We start from the raw sequence: 27,874 nt of genomic DNA on the forward strand, positions 1-27,874 counted from the left end.
GCTTCAGAGAAGGCGCCTGCAATAGTTGCCTGCCATCACAACAACGAACAGAGGAGCATGTATGTGCCCACCCAATACCCAGGAGAAAGTGTTGTAACACACAGAGTCAGGACAAAAAAAATATATATTCACGTTGGAGGTATTTTTTAGGCAAACATGACAGTTAAAATAAAAGACCATTTGTTACCCATAATTCCTCCATGACACCAATACATTTTTGCAGTTAAAGAATTTCTTGCAATTCTACAAAACTTTCCACTTTGCAGTTTTAAAGCTAGTTCCCTGAAATTCTATGCATTTTGCAGTTTTAAAGCTAGTTCCCTGAAATTCTATGCATTTTGCATGGCTAATGCTGTGTTATTTATTCAAAACAATGTTTTGGGGGAATTTTCATTTCTCCCCGTCTTGCTTTTATATTGGTGATTGTTAGTTCTCAAAGATTATATTATAAAAGATATATATTGGTCCATTATCTTTTCTACATACTTTGTGATTTCAGTCGTTTAAGTTAATACTGAAAGCATTTCTTTCCCACTGTTTGGCAGCCAGCTCAAGGATTAATGGCAGAAAAATCCCTGGTTATGAACAAAGATATGATCAATCAATAAGGACAATGCACCACAATATTGCAATTGGATTGAAGACATACTGCCCTCTACACTTGCACTACTGTGGTCAGTCACCAGTCGATGAAAAGAATAGCCCAGCCTATAATATATAATAGGATGATGATTGCTAATATCTTGACATTGACTGCTTGGGCTGGTCTGAATGGATAGCCTCCCTCCTGAGTTCTGTCTGTCCGATCCCTGGGCAGCAGGGGACTGGTATATTCAGGCTGCCGGGCCTGGGGCTCAGCTACCACCAGCCGTCGGGTTCCGGAGTCTCATGGACTGCCATTTGAATAATCACTTCAACAGGGGGAGAAATTAAAAAGCCTCTCAGTGAGACGGAGCTAGGCACAGGGCCACAGATGAATTTGAAATGAGCTGCTCGTATGTGAAAGGTGAGAGACTGCCTCTTACAAAGGCTTTGTCAGTTTGGAGACCCTACCCACCTCTCCACAATGGTGTCATTATCCTATTAAGCTTATTAAAAGAAATAGCACAATATTCAATACTGGATTCCACAATTTTATGAAATGCAAAACCTGTGAAATACAGTACTTGCAGGTAGATAAAGATTAATACCTTAAGCCACTGAACAGGCTCCAATGATTCAAAAAATGAAAAGTAATTTTGTTTCATTCAGATGTTTGTAGTACCACTGTTAAGCACAGCTGGATCAATCAATGCTGCACAATATCTCAAAAGCCAGGGAAAATGCAGGTCTTCCACAGAGGGCTCTGAAAAGACAGCAGGCAGACTCAAGCATGATCCTTGTGAGGGTACATCTGAAGCATTAATCTAAACCATCAGCACACTGTATAGATATTCCCGCCCCTGATCACAAGAAAACCTGCCAATCTAGCTTGTGAGGAATGGAATCTTTCAGTCCATAACAGTAAGGTGGTAATTGGGTGGGTGGTATAGCCCCTTTCAATGTGCTGGTTTTCATTTGTGGAACACTTATGTTGAGCAGATTTAACCCCATAGTGCTTGCTTGTGGTCGCATTGTGCCTCATCTCCTCAAAATGCTGCACATCCTTGGATGGAAATGGTTACAGACAGACCCGAACAAGCAGATGCTGCACCTCTACTTCCTCAACTGACATTGTGCATTTATCCCTGCTTGGAGGTTATTTTAAGATTTAAAAAAAATGAGGCCTACAATTTCAAACTGAAAGGGGTAGCCTAATCCTTAAAATTATTGGTAGATACATTTAATTACACAGGACCAGCGACACAGAGCATCTAAGAATTGCCTAATTTAATGCAGACAAACGTTGTGGCTGATACTGTTCAAAGTCTAGGCTACATGGCCCATACATTTGCATAGATAAGGGATATGAAAACCCCTAATAGAATAGAGGTGAACACTGATGCACAGACTGGTGGACTAATTTCACAATGCTCAGAGAACAGTTAAGCACACAGCCGCAACCATGCTGCATCACGCCGCACAATATCTCCCGCTCTACTATCCAGTCACCCAGAAACAACTCATTCACAGTTCACACAATTCCTTGAAAACACTATACATTTTTTAAAACGTGTGAATTTCTCACTCGGGAAGTGGGGGGGTGCCAAAAAGTCTTAGAAATCTAATAAAAGATGATTACTCCACTTATCACTATCAAAACAGATTAGGTTACAACCTAAAAGCAGACTACCATCCCTGTCCTAAAGACTCAAACTGTGGACAGCATGAAGGCTAGTACAATATCGATCCCAAAGGGAAATGGGGGGGTGAATAATGAACACCTATCCATCACTAGGGGAGAGGAGAGAGTTAGAACCTTGATGGCACATTGAATGACAATTATTATTTTTATCACACACATTTGCAAAGCCCTCCCCATTACCGTTCAGTAACTGAAACTGTACTTTGAGGAATCAGATGCATTTGTGACTTATGCACATCGTCATTTCTAAAAACCAAGTCAAAATAGAACCAAAGACTTACTCAAGTCATTAATGTAATGCCGGTGGAGTGATATCAATACTTGAACAGCTTCAAGGCTGCATGTACATGCAGACAGCACACTGTAGCTGCTATTTAAAGATGCACTACGCAGAAATCATGCCGCCATTTCCTGGTTGCTAAAATTCTAATAGTTTGTCTAATTTCAGTTTGTGACAAAACAAGCCGTCATTGTACCATTAAACCGCTGTGAAATTCATTTTCCATAACCAAAAATGTTATATATTCAGCTGTTTGAAACGGATTTACATAACCGAAAGACTCAAAAACGTAACTTCAGAACGGGAAGCATTGAAATAGCACACAAAGAACAGATCTACAGCTTCTTAGACTTGCTTTCAATGGGAATTAAAGATCTAACTCACATTTCTGTGTGAATTTGGTCAGGTCACCAAAAAAGTTAAATATTGTAGCTTTAAATAATGGATGATTAAGACAAAACGGGTCTGGTCTATCTTTGTGGGACTAAGTTAGAGATTTTTTTTTGTATTTGTTAGTAGGACATATAGCAGAGATGGCACATGTATAGAAACAACTTAACTTATGTTTCGTAGACATGTGATAATAGAAAACTGTAGCTACATATTTTACACCAGATAATGTGATATAACCAAAGATTTTAAGGACTAAAGTCGCATACAAACCGCCGCCATCAATTTTGCAACTAACCTGTTCTTGCCAATACCCCCCCCCCCCCTTCTCCAAATCGAGGACAAAATAAATTCTTCAAAATGTCATTTTCCAGTTGATTCTACAAAAATCATAGATTTAATATCTTTCTGAATTTATGTTTTGTATCGAGTGAGATAGCGTGCATTCGGAAAGTATTCAGAACCCTTAACCTTTTCCACTTTGTTACTTTACAGGCTTATTCTAAAATTTATTAAATAGTTTCCCCCCTCAATCTACACACAATACCCCATCGTGACAAAGCAAAAACAGGTTTAAAAATATGTGCAATTTTCTTTTTTTTTTTACTGCAATAACACTTACATAAGTATTCAGACACCTTACTCAGTACCTTGTTGAAGCACCTTTGGCAGTGATTACAGCCTAGAGTCTTCTCGGGCTCCCGAGTGGCGCAGCAGTCTACGGCACTGCATCTCAGTGCTAAAGGAGTCACTACAGACACCCTGGTTTGAATCGGGGCTGTATCACAACCGGCCATGATCGGGAGTCCCAACTGGCCCAGCGTCGTCTGGGTTTGGCCGGTGTAGGCCGTCATTGGAAATAAGCATTTGTTCTTAACTGACTAGCCTGGATAAATAAAAGGTTAAATAAAAAAATGCTACAAGCATGGCACACCTGTATTTGGGAAATTTCTCCCATTCTCCTCTGAAGCCCTGTCAGGTTGGATGGTGAGCGTCGCTGCACAGCTGTTTCAAGGTTTCTCCAGAGATGTTCGACCGGGTTCAAGTCTGAGCTCTGGCTGGGCCACTCAAGGACATTCAGAGACTTGTCCCAAAGCCACTCCTGTGTCGTCTTAGCTGTGTGCTTATGGTTGTTGTACTGTTGAGGTCCTTAGCGCTCTGGACAGGTTCTCTCTCCCTCGATCCGGACTAGTCTCCCAGTCCCTGAGAAACATCCCCACAACATGATGCTACCACCATGCCTTCACCGTAGGGATGGTGCCAGATTTCCTCCAGAGGTGACACTTGGCAACAAGGCCAAAGAGTTCAATCTTGGTTTCATCAGACCAGAGAATCTTGTTTCTCATGGACGGAGAGTCTTCAGGTGTCTTTTGACAAACCCCAAGCTGGCTGTCAGGTACCTTTTACTGAGGTGTGGCTTCTGTCTGGCCACTCTACTATTATTTTCTGTTTTTGTTTCATCATTATGGGATATTGTGTGTAGATTGAGATAAAAGTACTTGAATCCATATTAAAGTTAAGACTAACATAACAAAATATGGAAAAAGTCAAGGGGTCTGAATACTTTCCAAATGGACTGTATACGTCTTACATGTGTGCAGAACTTTGTTTTTGGTCACATTGTATGACTAGCTGTCATCTACTACGTGGCTGCAGGCGTGATGCATTGAAACAACTAGTTCCTGCCAGGGTTTGGAACCGGTTCTGGGAAAATAAGTACATTTTCAGAGCAACGGAAACAGGACCAGGAACGAAAGTGACTTCTAGTGGTCCAGAACAGAATCGTGATTTTCTAATGTTCAGAACTGGTTAATGACGTTATTTTTTGTTTTACATCTTTTTTCAAAAATATTGTCTATTAGCTATATAATTCGGTTTAGTTATAGTGCTAGTAATAGCCTAAATACATTCCAATTTCGTCATGATGTTCAGAGCTTCAAGCCAATCCCCCTCCATGTCTGCCCCTGTCCCCACCTGTGAATTTTCAGTTAAATCAAGCTCCTGCAAATTATCTGACCAATCAAACATGTAAACAACTATCTTACCCGTTGCTGCTCTATTGGCGCTAATTGGAGTAAATTAATGAGCTCAAAGTAAAAACGATGTTGATTTCGCACAACAACAAAATATATACGAAAACTAAACATATGAACCGTAACTTTTGGGGGATTTGAACTGGTTTATAACTTTATTTTTTACCTCAAGTGAAATACAATTTAAAAAATGTTTTTAAAAATTGTAAATTAATTTCGGTTGCAACACCTGGCTCCTGCAAAGATGCTGGGAAATGCTATATGTGCAGAAGCTACGATGGCGAGGAACATCTTCACGCAATACAATTTTTTTACTTTTTTTATTATCTTTGAGTTTTCGCTGGTTTTTGTATATCTACTTGTAACTGGAAATATACATTTTTTAAATATACTTTTTCACGGAATCGAGAACTATGAAAATATCGCAAAGAACAGGTAAATTGATCAAATCTATGGCGGCGGTTTGTATGTGGCTTTCCTGTAACGCCCATAAAGGACACCAACAATATTTGGTTATATCACATTATCAGGCGTACAATCTGTAGCTAACAAATCAGTAGTTGGTGTTACGTCCCTGGTTCTGGAGTCATAGGTTGTGCAAGTCGAAACTACTATAACCTGAATCAACTGATCAACAAAGCCTTGCTCTCAAGTGCTTTTTTCCCCCTCAATTCTTCACTTCAGGTAGCCAAACTAGCCAGTGACATTTTGACAATGCATACATTTTTGATTAGCTAGTTAAAGTACAAACGCTTAAGACCATTGATTATTTTAGACTAGTTATCATCCATATCTCGGGAAATCCCACAAAGTCAGACAACATTAAATTGACAGACGTAACGCATTCCAACAGCTGATGAGGGACCAAAGTACCAGCCAGTCAAGCTGGCTAGCTCGAGCTAGCTAAATACAGTGTGCGCACAGTGTGACCCATTCCCAAGTTAGCTAACGATAGCAATTTAGCTTGGGTAAATGTTGCTAAAATGGCTAACATTTTAGCAACACACCTTGTCAAAGAATGGTCAGGCTTCTTTGCAATATGGCTAGTTAGCTAAAGACATGTAAAAACGAATGCTACCGTGGTGTTAGCTGTCAAAGTTGCTCAGTTGTCAAATGGTGCTAACTGTCAAGTTCGAGAGTTATAGCTAGCTATCTACGTATTGTGATCAAGCATGCTAATTATCATGTTAGGAAACGAGCTACCTGGGTCGTTACGAATGATGTCCCTATACGCCCCGTCCCAGCAAAAAGAAAACTATCAAGGCCTGATTGCTGAACTCAATCCCCAGAACTTCAGTACAGCTCACTTCCCCCATGAAAGTCGTCCATTTCATGGGCCTCAGTTCAACTACCATTCCCATGTTCTTACAGCTCACTTACCCTGGGTATGTCAGGTCGTTACCTTGGTCCAGGGCAGTATTGAAGTATCTGCCCCCTCCCCTTTCACCTCTTCTTCAACAAGAAAGTCCCTCAGGTGCCTATGCTCTTGTCGTTTGTCCTAGGTAAGACCCGTTGAACTCTCACCAATGTGCCAGTGTCGTCCCTCTTCGGCTTCTCTGCCTTTTCCCGTTCGCCTTTCTCTCGAGTCCAGTCTCGACAGCCAACATCCGGGACTCTGTCGTTTTCTACACAGGCTACAAAAAAAAAAAAATACCCGGAACTACTTTCGATACAATTCAGAGAACGACGCAAATTACATACTGCACTGGCTACATTACTGCACTCGGTGTACACAGCCACAAAAACTAGTCCTCTACTTCACTGTCCTCTCTCTCTCTGCCTCTGCTAGAACTACTTTCATAAAACAATAATACTAATACTTGTAATAATAATAACGACACATATTTACTCAATCATTATGATTACAACAAAATACGTGATTTTTGGTTTTGTTTCTTAGCTATTAATACTCGTACTACAGTACTACTCGAGGTTATATTTATCAGCAAGACATTATTAATTTAGCTATTTTCTTGACTTTCTTTAGATATATTACACCGTTGTTAGAAGCATCCTGTCAGCTACATGGAGCATTATCTTTAATAATGTTCATGAAACATGAGAACGACACAAATTACAAACTGCACTTGGAGATGTACACAGCCACAAAAACTAGTCCCCTACTTTACTGTCCTCTCTCTGCTACAACTACTTTAATAAAACAACAATAGTAATAACTGTAGTAAGAATAACACATATGTACTCAATCATTATAGTAACTAAATAAAAAACATGATACAAAAAAAGTTGTTTCTCTGTGTTCTTACGCCTCGATCACACCAACAGTGCCTTGTATTTTGGTACACCAGAAGAAGTATATTAATTTCCAATGGAACTCTGCATTAGCCATACAGCATTGCGTTGTAGAGGCTGATGCATTGCGTTCTTTGTGGTCCATACGTTGGATGTATCGAAAGTATGCATCGAATTGTATGCATAGATCGATGGCTTGGCGGAAATGGTACCATGTGAAAGCTGAAATTTTGTTGCACACATATCCAGATGATGCTGCGTACCATTTTGCGTGTAACACTGTAGGTGTGATCGAGGTGTTTAGCTCTGAATAATCTTATTACAGGAGTTACTACAGTACTACTAGAGGTCATATTTATTTGCAAGAAATTAATATTTTTGCTATTTTTTAGAAGCATCCTGTCAGCTATTATCTTAATAATGTTCATCTTCATGAGACATGCATTGATATTTTGGTCAATTCATCATACCTTGCTGGACCCAAAAACGTCTAATCTGAGCTAGTCCAGTTCAGTATCATTTCAGTGTGCTCATCCAGTTTTTGGTGAGGCAACAGCACCTCCAGTGGATTAACATTGAAAATGCTTCACTTGAGCCGCAAACAGGTTGCGATTCATATTTCTTCCTGTCCAAACACACATGACCAAAGGTATGTGGACACCTGCTCGCCGAATATCTCATTCCAAAATCATGGGCATTAATAGAATAGAATAGAATATAACTTTATTGTCCATCCAGGATGGATCCACATCTTTGGCATCACCTTCATTAAAATAATCACATACACATACATTCTCACATCATACACATTTAAACCAGTCAGTCCATCATGTTGCATACACTAACAACATAGAGGACATTAATACATTCACTCCCAACGACCACTGTCCCAACTGCACTAGATAGATAAGTACAATAACCGATACAATTTACTTTGCATTTAATAGTCCAACAGCACAAGGAACGAATGAATGTTTGAACACGTTCTTCTTGGCCATGGGCATACTGAAGCACCGGCCAGAGGGAAGCCTCGAACTGAGGGTGTAGAGGGTGGGAGGGGTGACAGCCAGTGCCTTCTTTTTGGTTGCCTTGTGGAACAGAATTCTCAAATGTGCCTGTGGTCGACCAATTACTTTGCTGGCTGTGTTTACTATTCTGGTCAGTTTGCTTTTGCTCCTCACACTCAGATTACCATAGCAGACTGTCATATTGAACGTGAGGATGCTCTCCACCAAGCTGCAGTACACCCTCTCCAGAGCATCCTGGCTGACCCCAAACCCCTTTCATTTCCTGATTAAGAACAGGCGTTGGCTTGCTTAAAAAGAAAAATACAGTCTGCATTCTCTGTAAAACTCAGCTTGTTATCACTTTGTGTCCCTAGGTATTTAAAACAGTCAACCACCTCCACTGGTTGGTCATTCAGAGACAGTGGTTGGGACATTGGCAAATTGTTGCCATTGATGATCAGCTCTTTTGTCTTTTCCACATTGATGTGGAGGGCACTTGACCGACGCCATTCTTGAAGGTTGTTGGTCTGTTTAAAACAGCTGTCCCCATCTGACGTAGCATCTTTAAAAAAAGAGTCCCACCAGATCCATGTCATCCGCATACTTTAAAAGGCTCACATTGTTTCCTCGGCTCTTCATCTCGTTAGTGTAGATAGAGAACAACAACAGTGAAAGGACAAACCCCTGTTTTTCAGGGTCAGTTCATCAGAGAGGGCCCCATTCATGAGGACCCTCTGTGGGCGGTCAGTTAAAAAGTCCTTGATCCAACCTGCGTGGCCTCCGTTGACATTCAGGTCCAGTAGTCGTTTCAGCAGTGTGTGTATTTGCATTGTATTGAAAGCTGAACTAAAATCAATAAAGAAAATGTGATGAAATGATTTAGCATGTTGAAGGTGACTAGCCACCATGTTCACCAAGGTCAGTGTAGCAGCCTCAGTCCCCCTTTGTGCACAGGGGCATTGTCATGCTGAAACAGGAAAGGGCCTTCCCCAAACTGTTGCCACAAAGTTGGAAGCACAGAATCATCTACAATGTAATTGTATGCTGAAGCATTAAGATTTACCTTCACTGGATCTAAGGGGCCTAGCACGAACCATGAAAAACAGCCCCAGACCATTATCCTGGCATCCGCCAAACCCATATTCATCATACCCCCCAAAAAATACTAACCTTCCCTGTTATTGTAATGTCTTGGGGGTATGATAACAGTGCGTCAGTAGCTTTCTCACTCATCATTATTCACGATTCCTTCAGGACTATCCGCAATCACGGTAGCGTCCATATTAATATAGAAGTTTTTAGAAACATTCTATTCTTATTTACAATAAAAGTGACTCAAAAATGATAATACATTTTTTGCCATTAATTTCTATTGGGCACCAAATTATCTGAAACACATCCAAAACAAATAGCAAATGCATCCAACAAGTTTGTAGCATCACAAGCTGTAATTGGTGTACTTTCTGAACAGTTCCCCCGATATGGATGAAAATAGCCTCAAATTAAAGCTTAAAGTCTGTATTTTAACCTCTTAGGCATTGTATCATTTCAAATCCAAAGTGCTGGGGCACAGACAAAACAACAAAACATTTGTCACTGTTCCTTTTGGAGCTCACTGTGAAAACGGATAACAGCCTCTTTTTCTTCTTCGATGGGGTTTAACGGCGGTTGGCATCCAATATTAATGGTGCATTACCGCCACCAGCTGGACGGGGTATTGAATGAGAAAATACAAAATCCATTGAGTGAAAGACAGCAAAACAACGTCATACAAAATACAGAAATTGACACGTCGACAAACAATATTCATCCCACTTATTCAATCACAATCCATTCCTCTCTGTGCTATTATCTTCACCCGACTCACTAGCAGTTTCAAACAAAACCTCAGTTTCCACTATCTTCTCCTATACGCTCTTTCCGGGACTACAGCATCTGCCAAGAGATGTGGACTTGTAGGTAGTGCACTTGTCCTGTCGCTGATTTTATCCCAGCTGTTCCCCCTCAATCACTTCATTGCTGGCAGCAGAGTAGTGATCCTGCAGTCACAGGCTTTTGTTTGAAGTTTGCCTTATTTGTATAGCCTTTCTGAGGCTTACTACAGTCTCTGCCAGGTCTGGACCTTCATGGCACAGGAGGTTGTTTGCCTGTGACTCAAGGTATCTAGAGAAAGGCCACTGAATCACTACGTGGGTTATTATTATATCTGCATTTTTTTTAAAGTGTGATAAATAACTGAAACGCAATGTATAGGCTAGCCCCTACATTCCTTTTGTTGTTGGAATCATTTGTAATGCAGTCACCTGACAATTCAACCTCCACGACGTTAGGCGGCGACATAATTCCGAGTTCTTTACCTCCAATGAATGTAGCTAATCGAAAAAGACATCACGCCAGACAGCATCCGGAAGTCGCCCGGTACCTCTCAATCATCAGCTACATTTTCCCCTCGGTGCCTTTGAAAGTAAGGAATGTTTCTATGAATGAATAAGAATCATATAAATATGAAGCTAATTCACTGATAACTGCAACATTAGCCGAATGATTTTAGGTGCGTGCCCCATGCCAATGAACTTCCTTGTAATAGCAGCTAGTGTGAACCGCATTTTCTAAGGCATAACGTTAACTGCTGTTAAGTGCAGTAAAGTTGTAGCTAGTAGACAAAGGTGAGTCTAACATACTTACTTATCCTAGAGGCAAACCAGATACTCTTTCAAATAATCAACCAGTGACTACTATTCGTCCCCTCAAAAGTTTGTCAAGGTCACAAGTATCCTATTCCTACCAAAAACGTAAATGATCTAAGAGATTGATGGCTTGGCTCCTCTCACTGACGTTTAAAGGTGCTCCGCCATTTCTTGGTTGTTACAATTCTAATAGTTCGCCTAATTTCAGTTTGTGACAACAACAAAAACAGGTATAGTGTTGAGAATCATTGTTCTATCTAAACCGCTGTGAAATATCTTGTCCATAACCAAAAATATTGCATTTTTAGCTGTGTGAAACTGGTGTAAAAGACGCAAAAACGAAACTTAAGAATGTGAAACATAGAAATAACACAAAACAGTTCTACCGCTTCTTAGACTTGCTTTCGATGAGAATTATATATCTATAACTCACATTCTTGGGTGAATTTGGTTTGGTCACCCAAAAAGTTACATGTTGCAGCTTTAAACCAAATTATAAACTGGGTGGTTTGAGCCCTGAATGCTGATTGGCTGACAGCCGTGGTATATCAGACTGTATACCACTGGTATGACAACATTTATTTTTACAGCTCTAATTACGTTGGTAACTAGTTTATAATAGCAATAAGGCACCTCAGGGGTTTGTGGTATATGGCCAATATACCACGGCTAAGGGCTGTATCCAGGCACTCCGTGTCGTGCATAAGAACATCCCTTAGCCGTGGTATATTGGCCATTTACCCCCCCATGCCTTATTGCTTAATCACATACTTGGCAATGCATGTTAGGTTTCACATTCCTTTTCAACGTAATATTTGTCTTGTAAGCTGATGTTCCCCCCCTCTCCTCGGCCAACCAGGCATGGCAGACCCCAGGACCCTCACTGCAGAAGGGAAGCTGTCTGAAGAGTTTGCTGTTCCCTCCCATGTAGAGGAGGTCAAAGGGCAGATGGCAGCTTTTGCTGTGCAGCACAGGGCTGCAGGGCATAGGGTGGTGCTTATCACCTCAGGAGGCACCAAAGTCCCCCTGGAGTCTCGCACCGTCCGCTTCCTGGATAATTTCAGCAGTGGCCGGCGCGGAGCCTCCTCGGCAGAGTACTTCCTTGAGTCAGGCTATGCTGTGATCTTCCTGCACAGACACCGTTCCTTATATCCTTTCACACGCCTCTACTCTGGGATTAATCTGCTGGACAGCCTACAGCTGGAGAATGGAAAGGGGGGTTCGGTCTCTGACCAAGTTGTGGTCAACCAGCAGGCACTTCCCAACATTGCCAAAATCCTGATGCGTTACCAGGCGGTGAAAGAGGCAGGGCTTCTTCTGCCTGTGGAGTTCAGCACCCTGTCCGAGTACCTGCACCTCCTCAAAGCAGCAGCACAGGCACTCAGCCCCATAGGTAGGTACTGACAGTCAACTAGTGGTAACAGGGCTTAGTAAGATGTACAGTACCTGCATGTGCTGGGATAACTAACTTGCGCTCTGTGTTCATTCCACTCAGGGTCCAACGCTATGTTTTATTTGGCTGCAGCAGTGTCGGATTTCTACATCCCAGCATCTGACATGCCAGAGCACAAGATCCAGTCTTCCAATGGACCACTTCAGGTGAGTAAAGAAAGCCATCAAATACAAAAGCACATGCTCTTTATTAGAGATCCACTGTTAAGTCAAGATTCTTTCCTGTAGATCAGTATGAAGATGGTCCCCAAGATGTTGTCGCCGCTGGTGAAGGACTGGGCTCCTCAAGCATTTGTGATTTCCTTCAAGCTGGAGACAGACCCATCCATCCTGCTGGACAGAGCTCGGCGGGCTCTGTCCACCTATCGGCACCAGGCTGTGGTAGCCAATGTACTGGACACCAGACGAGGTTACGTAGTAGTGGTGACACCTGACACTCAGGTCGAGCTGGTACTCACAGATGAGGAAGCAAGCAGAGATGTAGAGATTGAGGACAGGATTGTCTGTAATCTGACTGCAGCTCACAGCCAATTTATAACCCAACAAGGCTGAGACCCCAGTTAACCATGCTAGGGCTTTCCCCAACGAAATAAAATCTTTGTTGACCGAAAGTTCTGTTCTTTTGGCCAGTTTGTTTGAAATTTGTAAATGTGTATTTTTCCATATAGACATACCTTGTTTTAATAAATTCAACTATAGGCATTGATCTTCTGACACTTTAAACTTAGTTTGATGTAAGACATGCCTCAAGAGGGCGCCAGAGATCTAGATAACCAGAAGGAAACAAAATAGCCTACATATAAACATTGCAGCCTGCAGGTAGAAAATAACCTGATAAAAATAAATATTCTATAAATCACTGGCAACACATGGCCTGTCTGCAACTAACTTGAAACATGATCTACTATTACGTTGGGTCTAGCCCAAAGCTTGCACTAGCAAAGTTGCAGAATTGTATAAAATATTGTGGGCCTACAGACACAGCTGTAGGCTATTTGCACTAGGATAAGAAGCAGTGCTTGACTTGGGCAGAAGCTCACCGGAGCAGAGTACGGGCACCTCAAACTTTCTACTGCTTGAGCTTCCGTTCCTCTTATAGAATATTAGCTCAAAAGAATTGTGGCGCTCCTGCACCTCAATATAAACAGTACCGGAACCTACACTACCGTTCAAAATTGTGGGGTCACTTAAATTGTTTTTGAAAGAAAAGCACCTTTTTTGTCCTTTAAAATAACATATTGATCAGAAATACATTGTAAATGACTTATAGCTGGAAACGTCAGATTTTTTAAATGGAATATCTACATAGGCGTAGAGACCCATTATCAGCAACTACCTGTGTTCCAATGGCATGTTAGCTAATCCAAGTTTATCATTTTTAAAAGGCTAATTGATCATTAGAAAACCCTTTTGCAATCATGTTAGCACAGCTTAAAACTGTTGTCCTGATGAAAAAAGCAATAAGTGGCCTTCTTTAGACTAGTTGTGTCTTGAGCGTCAGCATTTGTGGGTTCGATTACAGGCTCAAAATGGCCAGAAACAAATAACATTCTGAAACTCGTCAGTCTATTCTTGTTCTGAGAAATGAGGGCTATTCCATGTGAGAAACTGAAGATCTCGTACAACGCTGTGTACTCCTCCCTTCACAGAAAAGCGCAAACTGGCTCTAACTAGAATAGAAAGAGTGGGAGTCCCCGGTGAACAACTGAGCAAGAGGACAAGTACATTAGTGTCTAGTTTGAGAAACACGCCTGACAAGTCCTCAACTGGCAACTTCATTAAATAGTACCCGCAAAACACCAGCCTCAACCAGTGAAGAGGCGACTCCGGGATGCTGGCCGTCTAGGCAGGGTGGCAAAGAAAAAGCCTTCTCAGACTGGCCAATAACAAGAAAAGATTAAGATGGGCAAAATAACAGATACTTGAGCTCTGCCTAGAAGGCCAGCATCCCGGAGTCGCCTCTTCACTGTTGATATTCCATTAAAAAAAATTAAAAATCTGCCGTTTCCAGCTACAGTAGTCATTTACAACATTAACAATGTCCACACTTGTATTTCTGATCAATTTGATGTTATTTTAAACGGGGGAAAAAGTGCTTTTCTTTCAAAACAAGGACATTTCTACGTGACCCCAAACTTTAACGGTAGTGTGTATATGTTACTGCTCGACAAACAACCTCGATCAATTAACAGCCTAACGACCAGTTGACTAATTGGACCTGGCTACTTGTAGAACACTAATGTACAGTACAAATCCCCGGGCTTGGGACAATCTCTTTGTACTAAACTGTTTAAAATCTGGCTGCAATTCATGCTTGTCGAGTTTGGATCTTTATTTTATCTGGCTTGGCTTTCACCCACCTAGTTCAGACATTCATATGCATGAATAAGCAGGTTTCAGTACTGCCTAAAAAAACATTACGTAACGAAAGCAAACCAATCCTTGAGCATCTTAACTTTCATACCATCTTGTCAGGAAGCAGATTACAACATGTGGGTTGTGGAATAATGCCAAATGAAGTTAGATTTGATTAAGAACAACTTTATTGCAACAAAGCAGATTGTCAGAGTAATGTCAGACAGTAGTACATCAGTAAAGGTGACAGACTTGGGACATTAAACCTCAACTGTATGTTGGTATTACATTGTGCTGGAGAAATCACACAAATCACCTCCAGTCTACAGGGAACTGTTGACAGTCTTCCTTAAAGGAAACAGTTGGGTTGGTTACTTGAGTTTGACACTCTTTTTAACTCCAGCACGAATACCAGACAGCTCTCCACTGTATCTTGTCTCCTCACGACGGACTTCACGAACCTGGAATACATTAAATACTTTCATGTAGATTTCTTTGAAGAACTAGGAATTCCAACAGTCTTTTTGTAATTTGGCCCATAATTGACAAGTTAAATGATACAAGTTGTCAATGTTGCTTTCAAATACTGTATATAATACCGTTATACAGCAGTGGTTCTGAAAGATTTACCTGAAGGTGTCAGTAATTCCTGCAAAGCACTTCTAGTCAATCATTCATAGGATCTGTATACACTGCAACTTCAAGTTTAAATGTAGTCTACAAACCTGTCCCTTTCTGCGGATCTTGGCTCGTCTGAACTTCTCTCTGTGTTTGACTCTGGGATTGCGGTCAATCTTCTTCCTCTTTGGTGTAAGCCCTTTGTTCTTGGCCATCTTCAGGAAGGATAGAGCAGCATGTGCTAATTAGACTAATGGTTTAAACTAGGAAGGGAATATAATACGCTTACAAAGTACAAGATTGATCTGAAGGCCATGATTTTATGTATTGTGAGAATAAATGCCTCATACTGTGCTTTGTACAATGAAAATGTGAACAAGAGACATGAACCAGTTCATTTTGTACATGAAGGCTAAGATGTACAATAAATCATGGCTGCTGTATACTTGAATGCGTGTGTGTGTAACTCATTCTAATTCTCAGAGGGTGTTGCACTGTACCTGGTAGGTAATGCGTCTCTTGGCATCTGGATCCACTTCGTCATCTCCTGCCTCCTCCAATCTGCTACGAGGAAACAGATCTACCATCAAACCCTGCCCATCTCATTCCTACTCTTTGAACTTGAATAGAGTACCACAGTATGTCCCAATACCCATAAAACCCAATATCCGGTCAAACAGGGAAATGGTTAGAATCTTTTTTCCACCATTCATTTTTCCCATAGGGGATTTTAGAAACAGCCTTACAAAAAAAGATTGCAGTTCTGAAACTGCAGTAAAAGTGCAGTAACTGCAGTCGACTGGTATTTTGGACGCAGTAATTGCAGAGTACTGCAGTTGAACTGCAGTTACACTACAAAACTACTGCAGTAAAACTTTTTTTTTTACTCATTTCGGATGCAGTATACTGCAATCTTTTTTTGTAAGGGCACTTAAAATAAGGGCTGCATTTCGTGAAGGCTTACCCTGGCGTGACGTTTTGATAACCGTGTAAATCTCTTGGTTAAGGTGACTTATCAATATAGTCGCTTGTATTTACCCCCAACCAAAAAATTGCCAATTATCTGCTAATGTGGATATCATAAAGAACTACAAATGCCATGATCTGAGTGAGACTGACGAATCAAGGCAACCCTAAGAATCTCTGGGTTAACTATCTGTAAGCTAAAATGTAGTAATGAATAAATTGGCAACATTTCTTTAAATTGACACGATACCTGTTAGCAAAGGTGTCAGCAGGAGCTTGCAGTGACTTGTAGTATTGCATGATATCTGCACTCGACAAGCTGTATAAGGCCACAAGCAAACAATAAAATGCTCATCCTAGTGTGTAACCTTTAACTAGGCAAGTCAGTTAAGAACAAATTCTTACTTACACTAAGCTATGGACCATGAGACTAAACACCTCCCTCTGCAATTGGATCCTGGACTTCCAGACGGGCCCCCCCCAGGTGGTAAGGGTAGGCAACAACACATCTGCCACGCTAATCCTCAACACCGGGGCTCCTCAGGGGTGCATGCTTAGTTCCCTCCTGTACTCCCTGTTCACCCACGACTGTGTGGCCAAGCACAACTCCAACACCATCATTAAGTTTGCTGACGACAACGGTGGTAGGCCTGATCACAGACAACGCTGAGACTGACCTCCCTATAGGCTGAGACCTGGCAGTGTGGTGCCAGGACAACAACCTTTCCCTCAAGGTGAGCAAGACAAAGGAGCAGATCATGGACTATAGGAAAAGGAGGGCCAAACAGGCACCTATTAACATCGACGGGGCTGAAGTGGAGCGGGTCGAGAGTTGAGTTCCTTGGTCTCCACATCCACAAACTATCATGGTCCAAACACACCAAGACAGTTGTGAAGAGAGCACGACAACACCTTTTCCTGAAAAGACTGAAAAGATTTGGTATGGGTCCCCAGATCCTCAAAAGGTTCTACAGCTTCACCATCGAGAGCATCCTGACCGGTTGCATCACCGCCTGGTATGGAAACTGCTCGGCATCTGAGGCGCTACAGAGGGTAGGGCATACGGCCCAATACATCCCTAGGGTCAAGCTTCCTGACATCCAGCACCAAAAAAATTGCCCTAGTCATAGACTGTTCTCTCTGCTACCGCACGGCAAGCGTTACCGAAGCGCCAAGTCTTAACCTGTTGGGTCTAGGGGGCAGCATTTGCACGTCTGGATAAAAAAAATGTACCCGATTTAATCTGGTTACTAATCCTACCCAGTAACTAGAATATGCATATACTTATTATATATGGATAGAAAACACTCTAAAGTTTCTAAAACTGTTTGAATGGTGTCTGAGTATAACAGAACTCATTTGGCAGGCAAAACCCTGAGACATTTTCTGACAGGAAGTGGATACTTGATGTGTTGTATTGACTTTAAACCTATCCCATTGAAAAACACAGGGGCTTAGGAATATTTTGGCACTTCCTATTGCTTCCACTAGATGTCACCAGCCTTTACAAAGTGTTTTGAGTCTTCTGGAGGGAGATCTGACCGAACAAGAGCCATGGAACGATGATGTCCCATTAGACACCTGGCGCGCGAGTTGATGTTGGGTACCCTCGTTCCAATACGTTATAAAAGAGTATGCATTCGTCCACCTTGAATATTATTCATGTTCTGGTTAAAAAGGCCCTAATGATTTATGCTATACAACGTTTGACATGTTTGAACGAACGGAAATATATTTTTTCCCCTCGTTCATGACGAGAAGTCCGGCTGGCTTACATCATGTGCTAACGAGACGGAGATTTTTGGACATAAATGATGAGCTTTTTTGAACAAAACTACATTCGTTATGGACCTGTGATACCTGGAAGTGACATCTGATGAAGAGAATCAAAGGTAATGGATTATTTACATAGTATTTTCGATTTTAGATCTCCCCAACATGACGTCTAGTCTGTATCGCAACGCGTATTTTTCTGGGCGCAGTGCTCAGATTATTGCAAAGTGTGATTTCCCAGTAAGGTTATTTTTAAATCTGGCAAGTTGATTGAGTTCAAGAGATGTAAATCTATAATTCTTTAAATGACAATATAATATTTTACCAATGTTGTCTAATTTTAATTATTTAATTTGACGCTGACTTGACTGCCGGTTATTGGAGGGAAACGATTTCCTCAACATCAATGCCATAGTAAAACGCTGTTTTTGGATATAAATATGAACTTGATAGAACTAAAAATGCATGCATTGTCTAACATAATGTCCTAGGAGTGTCATCTGATGGAGATTGTAAAAGGTTAGTGCATCATTTTAGCTGGTTTTATGGTTTTGGTGACCCTGTCTTTGACTTGACAAAACATTACACACAACTCTTGTAAATGTACTGTCCTAACATACTCTAAATGTATGCTTTCGCCGTAAAACCTTTTTGAAATCGTAAAACGTGGTTAGATTAAGGAGATGTTTATCTTTCAAATGGTGTAAAATAGTTGTATTTTTGAAAAATTTGAATTTTGACATTTATTTGGATTCAAATTTGCCGCTCTTGAAATGCACCTGCTGTTGATGGAGTGCACCACGGGTGGCACGCTAGCGTCCCACCTAGCCCCAAGAGGTTAACAGCTTTTACCCTCAAGCCACAAGACTACTGAACAATTAATCAAAATGGCCACCCGGACTATTCACATTGACCACCCCCTTTGTTTTTACACTGCTGCTACTCGCTGTTTATTATCTATCCATAGTCACTTTACAAATGACCTCGACTAACCTTTACATTGACTTGGTACCGGTACCCCCTGAATATAGCCTCTTTATTGCTATGTCATTTTCTTCTGTTTGATGATTTTTTTCACTTCAGTTTATTTAGTAAAACATTTCTTAACTCTATTTCTTGAACTGCATATTTGGTTAAGGGCTTGTAAGTAAGCATTTCACAGTAAGGGCTACACTGTTGTATTCGGCGCACGTGACAAATAAAATATGATTAGATGTCTAATTTGATGCTAATTGGCATTTTCGAATCAGTTTAAATCGAGTCGAATATAATGATACAAAAGTCAGCTTGTCCGAAAGAGATTTATTTACATGGTTATCAAAACGTCATGCCAGTGTTAGCCTATAAGAAACACAGCCCTTATTTGAGGTGTTTATAAAATCCACTATGGGAAAAATGAATGGTGGGAAAATGATTGGAACCATTTCCGTTTGACCACTAGGTTTTATTGGTCCTACGACACCTCCACTGTGGTGCTCTATAATGTACTCCGGTAACACTCACCCTTCCTCAACCTGTGGGTCCTTGCTCTTGCTCTTCCTCTTCAGTTTCAGCCTCTCCTCCACTCCTCTGTAGAAGCGCAGAGCAGCCTCCTCATCCAAGTCAGAGTTTGAGTCTTCAGATGATTCCGCCCGAGCCTCCTCAGATACCTGACAACATAGGGAGCAGTCCAGTTTAAAGGTAGACCCGGCCAAATGACATCGTCACGAGCAGCACCGTAGATATTGCGTTGAAGGAGATGCAAGACTTCCCTCTCACACAGTTTATGCGCACGGGTTCGCTTCACACTGACAGCGTGGTAGCAACGGGACCAACACAGCAGAGAAGTTAAGCCTTGTGCATCTACGTCTTATCGCTGAGTCCACCTTGAAGTACATGCAACATCCACATCACCCAATGGACCAACGTCCAACTCATATCTCACCTTGACCTTCTTGTTGGTGATCTGCTTGCTGCTCTCTGACTTTCTAGCGGACTTCTCCTTCTGGTCTGCAGAGAGCAGCTGGCACAGCTGTGGGGCAAGCCGAGCGTCTACCTCACCCATCTCATTAATCAGCTGCAGGGACAGTCAGAGAACAATCAGAATCATACCAGCTACATGACAAGCACTGTGAAGTTCACTACATACAGTATACCTACAATTGGATCAAATTACAATGCATCTACTCACATTTCTGTAAGTCAACAGTCTTTCAATCACAGGGTGGTTGTGTGCGGGAATACGCTTTGCTTTCAGGACCAGGTAGAAACTGATGTTTGTGCAGTAACTAAGGACAGAAATAACAATAAGCGAGTACATCCTCATTGGCATTGTTTTTGCAATTTGTGTCCCAAATAACATTCACACTTACTTTAGATAAAGCTGCTGTTTGGTCTTGAGGTAGTTGGCACCCTTTCCTGGTGGGATCCGTCCATCGTTGACCATCTCCAAAAGAGGCTGTAGCTCGTCCTTCAGCTCTGCCAACTGCACACAACACCATTGGCAAACAGCACGGCATTACCACACAACACCACCGTTAGTAACTGTAACTCTTGTTACAGGCTCAACAACATTAAGTGTGGATTACACTGCATGTTTCTTATCCTGCTGCACATACAGTAGTAGTGATGTTGTGGTTATCATACTGTCATGACGTTGGCCTCTTTGAGTACAGGGAGGACAGTTGACCCCCTCCCCCCTTGCACCATCCCCCAACCTACCTCCCCCCACCCAGGCCCTGTGTGAGGGGGTTGTAACATTCCAGGAGAATCTCTTGCCACATGGCCCATAGAGAGACACAGGACATTCTTCCAACTCACAGAATTGGGGAACCGAATGACATTTGTGTTCTGGAGAAGGTATGGAAGATTGGTGAAGAATCCAGCTACGAACTGGTCCGCTTGGTACAATTTTGTGATACTCAGAGACAATATAGCCATATTACCATAAAACGGTTTATATAATAGCCTCAGCCTTGCATCCACATGGTTGTATAGAATGTATTAATAAGGATAAAGCTATTTGTAATACATTGAGATGCTATGTACTGATGTTAATGTGATAGAATTATATTTCTGTACCAAGCTTAACTCAGTCATCGGCACGCCCCCAGGGACACAGACAGGACCAGGCGTCATGTGACAAGCTGTTCTATGTCACTATAAAACCCACCCTGATTTACATTTCTCCAGACCTGGCCTCCACTCCATTGCGAGTTGGCCAATAGGTTTGACCATCCAAGTACTCTACTGAAAGTGAACTATACCACGTGGTTAACTTTTAGACTATTGATACCGACAGAATAAGAACAAGTCTTTGATATTAATTATTAGTCTGCAGATAAGTAAATTATATCATTGAACGCGAAGACCAACGAAACACCCATTCTATGACGACATTAATGAATGTCGCTTTGAAAGATCCATTCTAACCGAGAGAGAGAGAGAGAGAGAACTCTCCAACAGAACGACGCTCCAACAAGGATCCCGACGACACACTGAGCGTAAATATATATTGATTGCAATTGTTCCCAAATGAGTGAGCGTTCATGGGCAATTGATTAGCATGTCAATTGTTAATATTAATGAACTCTGTACCTCCTCAGCTGAACATTTTAGGACCCACTGTTCTACAAGACACCAGCCATGCCTGTTAGCCACTAGGGCACATTACCAATTCTTTGTGATGATAATTACTGTTTGTATACTTTCTGTGAATTAATTAGTTTAGTAAATAAATGATTTTAAGACAATTGATGTATGGATGACTCTTAGTAAAGACTGGGTTCGTGCAGATACAACAATTTACGACGTTTGGAATGAGACTGGACGCGAGGTAAACTACACCATTTAAACCAGAAGATAATCGGCCTATACTATACTATAATAGAATATAATATATAATGTTATAATATAGGAAAGTTATATTAGGAAAATTATAACTTTGTAATCTGAATATTTTCCTTGGTGCCCCGATCTCCTAGTTAATTACAATTAAACGATTAATCAGTTTAATCGCGTGATAATAATTACAGGGAGTTAATTGATAAACATGGTACCCCAAAGACACGACAATACCTTTGACTTAAAGTCCTGAATGAGCTCCAGTAGCTCTGGTGACTCTTTCTTCAGCAGCTTCATCTTCTCCTTCTGGGACATCTGCTTCAGATCCTTCACAATCCTCTCCTTCTCCACCCCCTGCTCCTCTACAGCAAACTCCTACACATGCAGACACACAATGAGGACAACAGGAACATTTATTTATTTACTTTGATAGAGCTAGAGGCTCAAGCATGTACAGTTGAAGTCGGAAGTTTACATACACCTTAGCCAAACACATTTAACCTGTTATGGCTAGGGGGTAGTATTTTCACGGCTGGATAAAAAACGTACCCGATTTAACCTGGTTACTACTCCTGCCCAGTAACTAGAATATGCATATAATTATTGGCTTTGGATAGAAAACACCCTAAAGTTTCTAAAACTGTTTGAATGGTGTCTGTGAGTATAACAGAACTCCTATGGCAGGCCAAAACCTGAGAAGATTTCATGCAGGAAGTGGCCTGTCTGACAAGGTGTCGTTCTTCTTGTCTCTGTTTATTGAAGAGTGAGGATCTTAGCTGTCCCGTGACACTTCCTACGGCTGCCATAGGCTCTCAGAAGGCAGCAAAATGCAGAATCGTGGCTTTGCAGGCTCTGGCTGAAACAAAGTAGCGCGTTTGGGTAGTGGCTGGTTACAGTACTGTGAGACTCAGGCTCGTGCCCGCGTCGACCGAAAGCTTTGTTTACTTTCCTCTGTTTAGCTAAATGGACATTCCCGGTCAGAATATTATCGCTTTTTTACGAGAAAAATGGCATAAAAATGGATTTTAAACAGCGGTTGACATGCTTCGAAGTACGGTAATGGAATATTTAGATTTTTTTTGTCACGAATTGCGCCATGCGCACGACCCTGATTTACCATTTCGGATAGTGTCTGGGACGCACGAACAAAACGCCGCTATTCGGATATAACGATGGATTATTTTGGACCAAACCAACATTTGTTATTGAAGTAGCAGTCCTGGGAGTGCATTCTGACTAAGACAACAAAAGGTAATCAAACTTTTATAATAGTAAATCTGATATTGGTGAGTGCTAAACTTGCCGGGTGTCTAAATAGCTAGCCCGTGATGCCTGGGCTATGTACTTAGAATATTGCAAAATGTGCTTTCACCAAAAAGCTATTTTAAAATCGGACATATCGAGTGCATAGAGGAGTTCTGTATCTATAATTCTTAAAATAATTATGCTTTTTGTGAACGTTTATCGTGAGTAATTTAGTAAATTGTTAGCAAATTCCCCGGAAGTTTGCGGGGGGTATGCTAGTTCTGAACGTCACATGCTAATGTAAAAAGCTTTTTCTTTTATATAAATATGAACTTGATTGAACAAAACATGCATGTATTGTATAACATAATGTCCTAGGTGTGTCATCTGATGAAGATCAAAGGTTAGTGCTGCATTTAGCTGTCTTCTGGGTTTTTGTGACATATGCTAGCTTGAAAAATGGGTGTCTGATTATTTCTGGCTTGGTACTCTGCTGACATAATCTAATGTTTTGCTTTCGCTGTAAAGCCTTTTTGAAATCGGACAGTGTGGTTAGATAAAGGAGAGTCTTATCTTTAAAATGCTGTGAAATAGTCATATGTTTGAAAAATTGAAGTTTTTGTATTTTTGAGGATTTTGTCATTCGCGCCACGCCTATCATTGGATATTGGAGCAGGTGTTCCGCTAGCGGAACGTCTAGATGTAAGAGGTTAAACTCAGTATTTCACAATTCCTGACATTTATTCTGAGTAAAATGTCCCTGTGTTAGGTCAGTTAGGATCACCACTTTATTTTAACAGTGTGAAATGTCAGAATAATAGTAGAGAGAATTAATTATTTCAGCTTTTATTTCTTTCATCACATTCCCAGTGGGTCAGAAGTTTACATACACTCAATTAGTATTTGGTAGCATTGCCTTTAAATTGTTAAACTTGGGTCAAACGTTTTGGGTAGCCTTCCACAAGCCTCCCACAATAAGTTGGGTGTATTTTGGCCCATTCCTCCTGACAGAGCTGGTGTAACTGAGTCAGGTTTGTAGGCCTCCTTGCTCACACACATTTTTCAGTTCTGCCCACAAATTTTCTATAGGATTGAGGTCAGGGCTTTGTGATGGCCACTCCAATACCTTCACTTTGTTGTCCTTAAGCCATTTTGCCACAACTGTGGAAGTATGCTTGGGGTCATTGTCCATTTGGAAGACCCATATGCGACCAAGCTTTAACTTCCTGACGGATGTCTTGAGATGTTGCTTCAATATATCCACATCATTTTCCTGCCATCTATTTTGTGATACGCACCAGTCCATCCTGCAGCAAAGCACCCCCACAACATGATGCTGCCACCCCAGTGCTTCACGGTTGGGATGGTGTTCTTCGGCTTGCAAGCCTCCCCCTTGTTCCGCCAAACATAACAATGGTCATTATGGCCAAACAGTTCTATTTTTGTTTCATCAGACATTTCTCCAAAAAGTACGATCTTTGTCCCCATGTGCAGTTGTAAACCGTAGTCTGGCTTTTTTTAATGGAGGTTTTGGAGCAGTGGCTTCTTCCTTGCTGAGTGGCCTTTCAGGTTATGTCGATATAGATACTTTTGTACCTGTTTCCTCCAGCATCTTCACAAGGTCCTTTGCTGTTGTTCTGGGATTGATTTGCACTTTTCGCACATTCATCTCTAGGAGACAGAACGCGTCTCCTTCCTGAGCGGTAAGAAGGCTGCGTGGTCCCATGCTGTTTATACTTGCGTACTCTTGTTTGTACAGATGAACGTGGTACCTTCAGGCATTTGGAAATTGCTCCCAAGGATGAACTTGACTTGTGGAGGTCCACAATTTTTTTTTATGGGGTCTTGGCTGATTTCTTTTGATTTTCCCATGATGTCAAGCAAAGAGGCACTGAGTTTGAAGGTAGGCCTTGAAATACATCCACAGGTACACCTCCAATTGACTCAAATGATGTCAATTACCCTATAAGAATCTTCTAAAGCAATGACATTTTCTGGAATTTTCCAAGCTGTTTAAAGGCACAGTCAACTTAGTGTATGTAAACTTCTGACCCACTGGAATTGTGATACAGTGAATTATAAGTTAAATAATCTGTATGTAAACAATTGTTGGAAAAATTATTTGTGTCATGCACAAAGTAGATGTCCTAACCGACTTGCCAAAACTATAGTTTGTTAACAAGAAATTTGTGGAGTGGCTGAAAAACGAGTTTTAATGACTCCAACCTAAGTGTATGTAAACTTCCGTCTTCAACTGTATACTTTGTTGCTGATAATGCATACCTGAAGGAGGTTAAGATCATAGTCCTCCTCGCTAAGATCGACAGCCAATCGTCTCTGAATATTCTTAGCTTCTTCCTCTTCCTCTTCATCATCTGCCTCTGCGTCTTGCTGAGATTTCCCCTCTGCAACAAACCAAAAAAGTGAGTCGTTTCAAAGTAACAGCCTATGTCGAACAAACGTAACTACAGCAACCAGATTTAAATATTCAGGAATCATAGAAGACTACAGGTAACGGGTCTCAATAATATGAATGAATAAAATGTGAAATACTCACTGGCGGCCACATAGTCAGAGTCATAGAACATCTTCTTCCTGTTTCCCCATGCCATATCATTGGGGAGACCTAGGAGAAAACAACCACATTTAATATGTTAATTCAGCAAAATACACATGTAGGGGAAAAAAAAACAGGTTAATAGTGGAGTGGGTACAAAAACTGCTATAGTAGGTTGACATTGGGCTGTATAATTACCATCCTCCTTCTTCCCCTCCAGATCACTGTCCATATCAGCCTCCTCTTCTTTCTCCTCCTCCTCCTCATCATCATCCTCCTCTGAGTCAGTGAGGTCCAGAGCCATCACTTCCTCCTGCAACCCACATGATACTCATCGGCTCAATGTGACGTTTGCGCGGGTAAGTCATTCAAGTTCTGCTCTATTAGATACTGTTCGCCTGCAGTTGTTTGCCTTTGACTCACCTCGTCATCACCATCTTCCTGGTCACTGTCCATCTGAACACCACGCGCCAGGAGTTTCTATAGTGGCAAACGTATACAACATTAAGACTGAGTCGAGTTAAAAGATAGTTAAGAAGTTGAACTGTACAAATGTATAGATGAGACTCACCGCGATTTTGTCATCGTGGAACTCATCGATCTTGTCCTTCGTATACTGTGAGGATCTCTTAAAAAGATTGTACGTTGAAAGGAGGTTGAATGGAAACTTTCAAATCTGTCTACAGCAACAATGACAACTATTGGTCAAGTAAGGGACATACTCCATAAGCATAGTTGACAATCAACATTGTGCAGATGTTGATAACATATGAGGTTAATCACACTTCTAGTCACACAGGCTTCTCCATAACATATATAGACTGTACCTTATCTGGGACAGGCATGTCCTTATATGCTTTAGGGTCATCTTCGTCAAATTGTTCCGTCTTCTTCACCGTAGGGGCGCGTTTGGTTCTGAGTGGAGCAGGGGGTTAAAGTTGTCACATCCAAGCCAGGGCCCAGTTTTTCAAAAGTAATCTATTTGGATTTCGCCTCTCGGATAGGATTAAATGCATAGAAATGTAATGAATAGAACGGACGACACGTGTACTTAAACGGTAACCTCCGTTCTATTCATATGCATTTAATCGTATTCGAAAGGCGACATATAGTTAACTTTTGAAAAACGGTGCCCTGGACATCATAAAGACTACAATCTTGCCATCTCATATGACAATTTAAAGGTTAAATGTCTAGCATATTGAACTAAAGTTAGCTAGATTTCTTTGCATAAACAGTTAACCTACCTTAGCGCCCGAACCATGTTGAGAAGCTCAGTAGAGTAACGTTTGCTTGCTAGCTATCTTACTAGTGGGATAACTTTTTCTGTTGCCTAAAAATGTGATCTTCCAAACATAAATATGACAGGCATAATTAAAGTCCTCGGTAAAAAAAAAAAACGCTGTCTCTATTCCGGTGACTAAACAAACTTTAAATTGACAAATAATTGTTGGCAACTCCTAGCAGCCTCGCATTTTCTATTTTCTTTCCACGTGCTTCCGGGTTGTTTTCTTCCTCTTCTTCGTTGGGGTTTATAAGCGTTGCCGCCACCTACTGTACTGGAGTGTGGGCCAGAGACAGGGAAAACGAAATTCTTCCTGCCAGCCCCGTTGCTCTTAAAAAAATATAACAAAATATTTGAAACTATATTTAATGAAGTTCCACTCAATATACTCTTTGAACTAAATTCCTGTATCCTCTTCTCCCTCGTACTAGATCTCAGCCTCTCTCTTTCCCTCTGATACTCCCCACGCTGTAGCAATACATGCTCCACAGTCTCTGTTTCCTGGCAATAATCACACTTTCCTGTTGGATGCTTTCCTATCATATTTAAAGTCTTATTCAACCGGCTGTGTCCCACCCTTAATCTTGTAAAAATAGCCTCCTCTCTTCTGTCCCTTCCTGCCGTCCTCCCCTCCCCGACTTTCCTCTGTACTTGAAATAAATGCCTGCCCTTATTATCTCTATTCCACTGCTCCTGCCATCTCTGCACCATCACTGTCCATATCAGGCTTTTTGCCTCTGCCTTGCTCATTAAAACTACAACATCAACATACCCACTACTAAGTGTTTGTTTAGCCAGTATATCAGCTGCCTCGTTCCCCTCCACCCCCACATGGGCTGGGACCCAAGTAAAGCTTGTCTGTTACCC

The 27,874-nt window shown here is 41.4% G+C and overlaps 3 protein-coding genes across 7 annotated transcripts in view; 1 reads left to right on the forward strand and 2 right to left on the reverse strand.

Moving 5' to 3' along the window:
* Window positions 1–6,651, reverse strand: part of LOC106582813 (forkhead box protein J3) — a 90,335-nt gene extending 83,684 nt beyond the window's left edge. The window contains exon 1 of the mRNA XM_014166268.2: window positions 6,368–6,651. The gene's annotated coding sequence lies outside the window, so the exon portion shown is untranslated. The remainder of the gene's footprint in view (window positions 1–6,367) is intronic.
* Window positions 6,652–10,543: 3,892 nt separating this feature from the next.
* Window positions 10,544–12,997, forward strand: ppcs (phosphopantothenoylcysteine synthetase). Of its 4 annotated transcripts, none has more exons than XM_014166201.2 (4): window positions 10,544–10,711; window positions 11,794–12,327; window positions 12,430–12,533; window positions 12,620–12,997. In XM_014166201.2, exons 2-4 carry the CDS (start codon window positions 11,796–11,798, stop codon window positions 12,818–12,820), a joined length of 837 nt encoding a protein of 278 aa, XP_014021676.1. In that variant the 5' UTR covers window positions 10,544–10,711; window positions 11,794–11,795; the 3' UTR covers window positions 12,821–12,997.
* Window positions 12,998–14,911: 1,914 nt separating this feature from the next.
* On the reverse strand, window positions 14,912–27,254 carry utp3 (UTP3 small subunit processome component). Of its 2 annotated transcripts, none has more exons than XM_014166272.2 (15): window positions 26,970–27,254; window positions 26,550–26,637; window positions 26,294–26,350; window positions 26,146–26,202; window positions 25,921–26,035; window positions 25,723–25,791; window positions 25,449–25,570; window positions 22,155–22,295; window positions 20,450–20,562; window positions 20,269–20,365; window positions 20,023–20,154; window positions 19,602–19,747; window positions 15,860–15,920; window positions 15,467–15,574; window positions 14,912–15,202 (listed from the first exon to the last, which is right to left on the reverse strand). In XM_014166272.2, exons 1-15 carry the CDS (start codon window positions 26,984–26,986, stop codon window positions 15,113–15,115), a joined length of 1,413 nt encoding a protein of 470 aa, XP_014021747.1. In that variant the 5' UTR covers window positions 26,987–27,254; the 3' UTR covers window positions 14,912–15,112. The 2 variants fall into 2 exon arrangements, with proteins under 2 accessions (XP_014021747.1, XP_014021746.1); XM_014166271.2 differs by having other exon boundaries at window positions 15,860–15,923.
* Window positions 27,255–27,874: the final 620 nt, after the last annotated feature.

Source organism: Salmo salar, chromosome ssa22 (genome assembly GCF_905237065.1).
Source record: "Salmo salar chromosome ssa22, Ssal_v3.1, whole genome shotgun sequence".
NCBI lineage: Eukaryota > Metazoa > Chordata > Actinopteri > Salmoniformes > Salmonidae > Salmo > Salmo salar.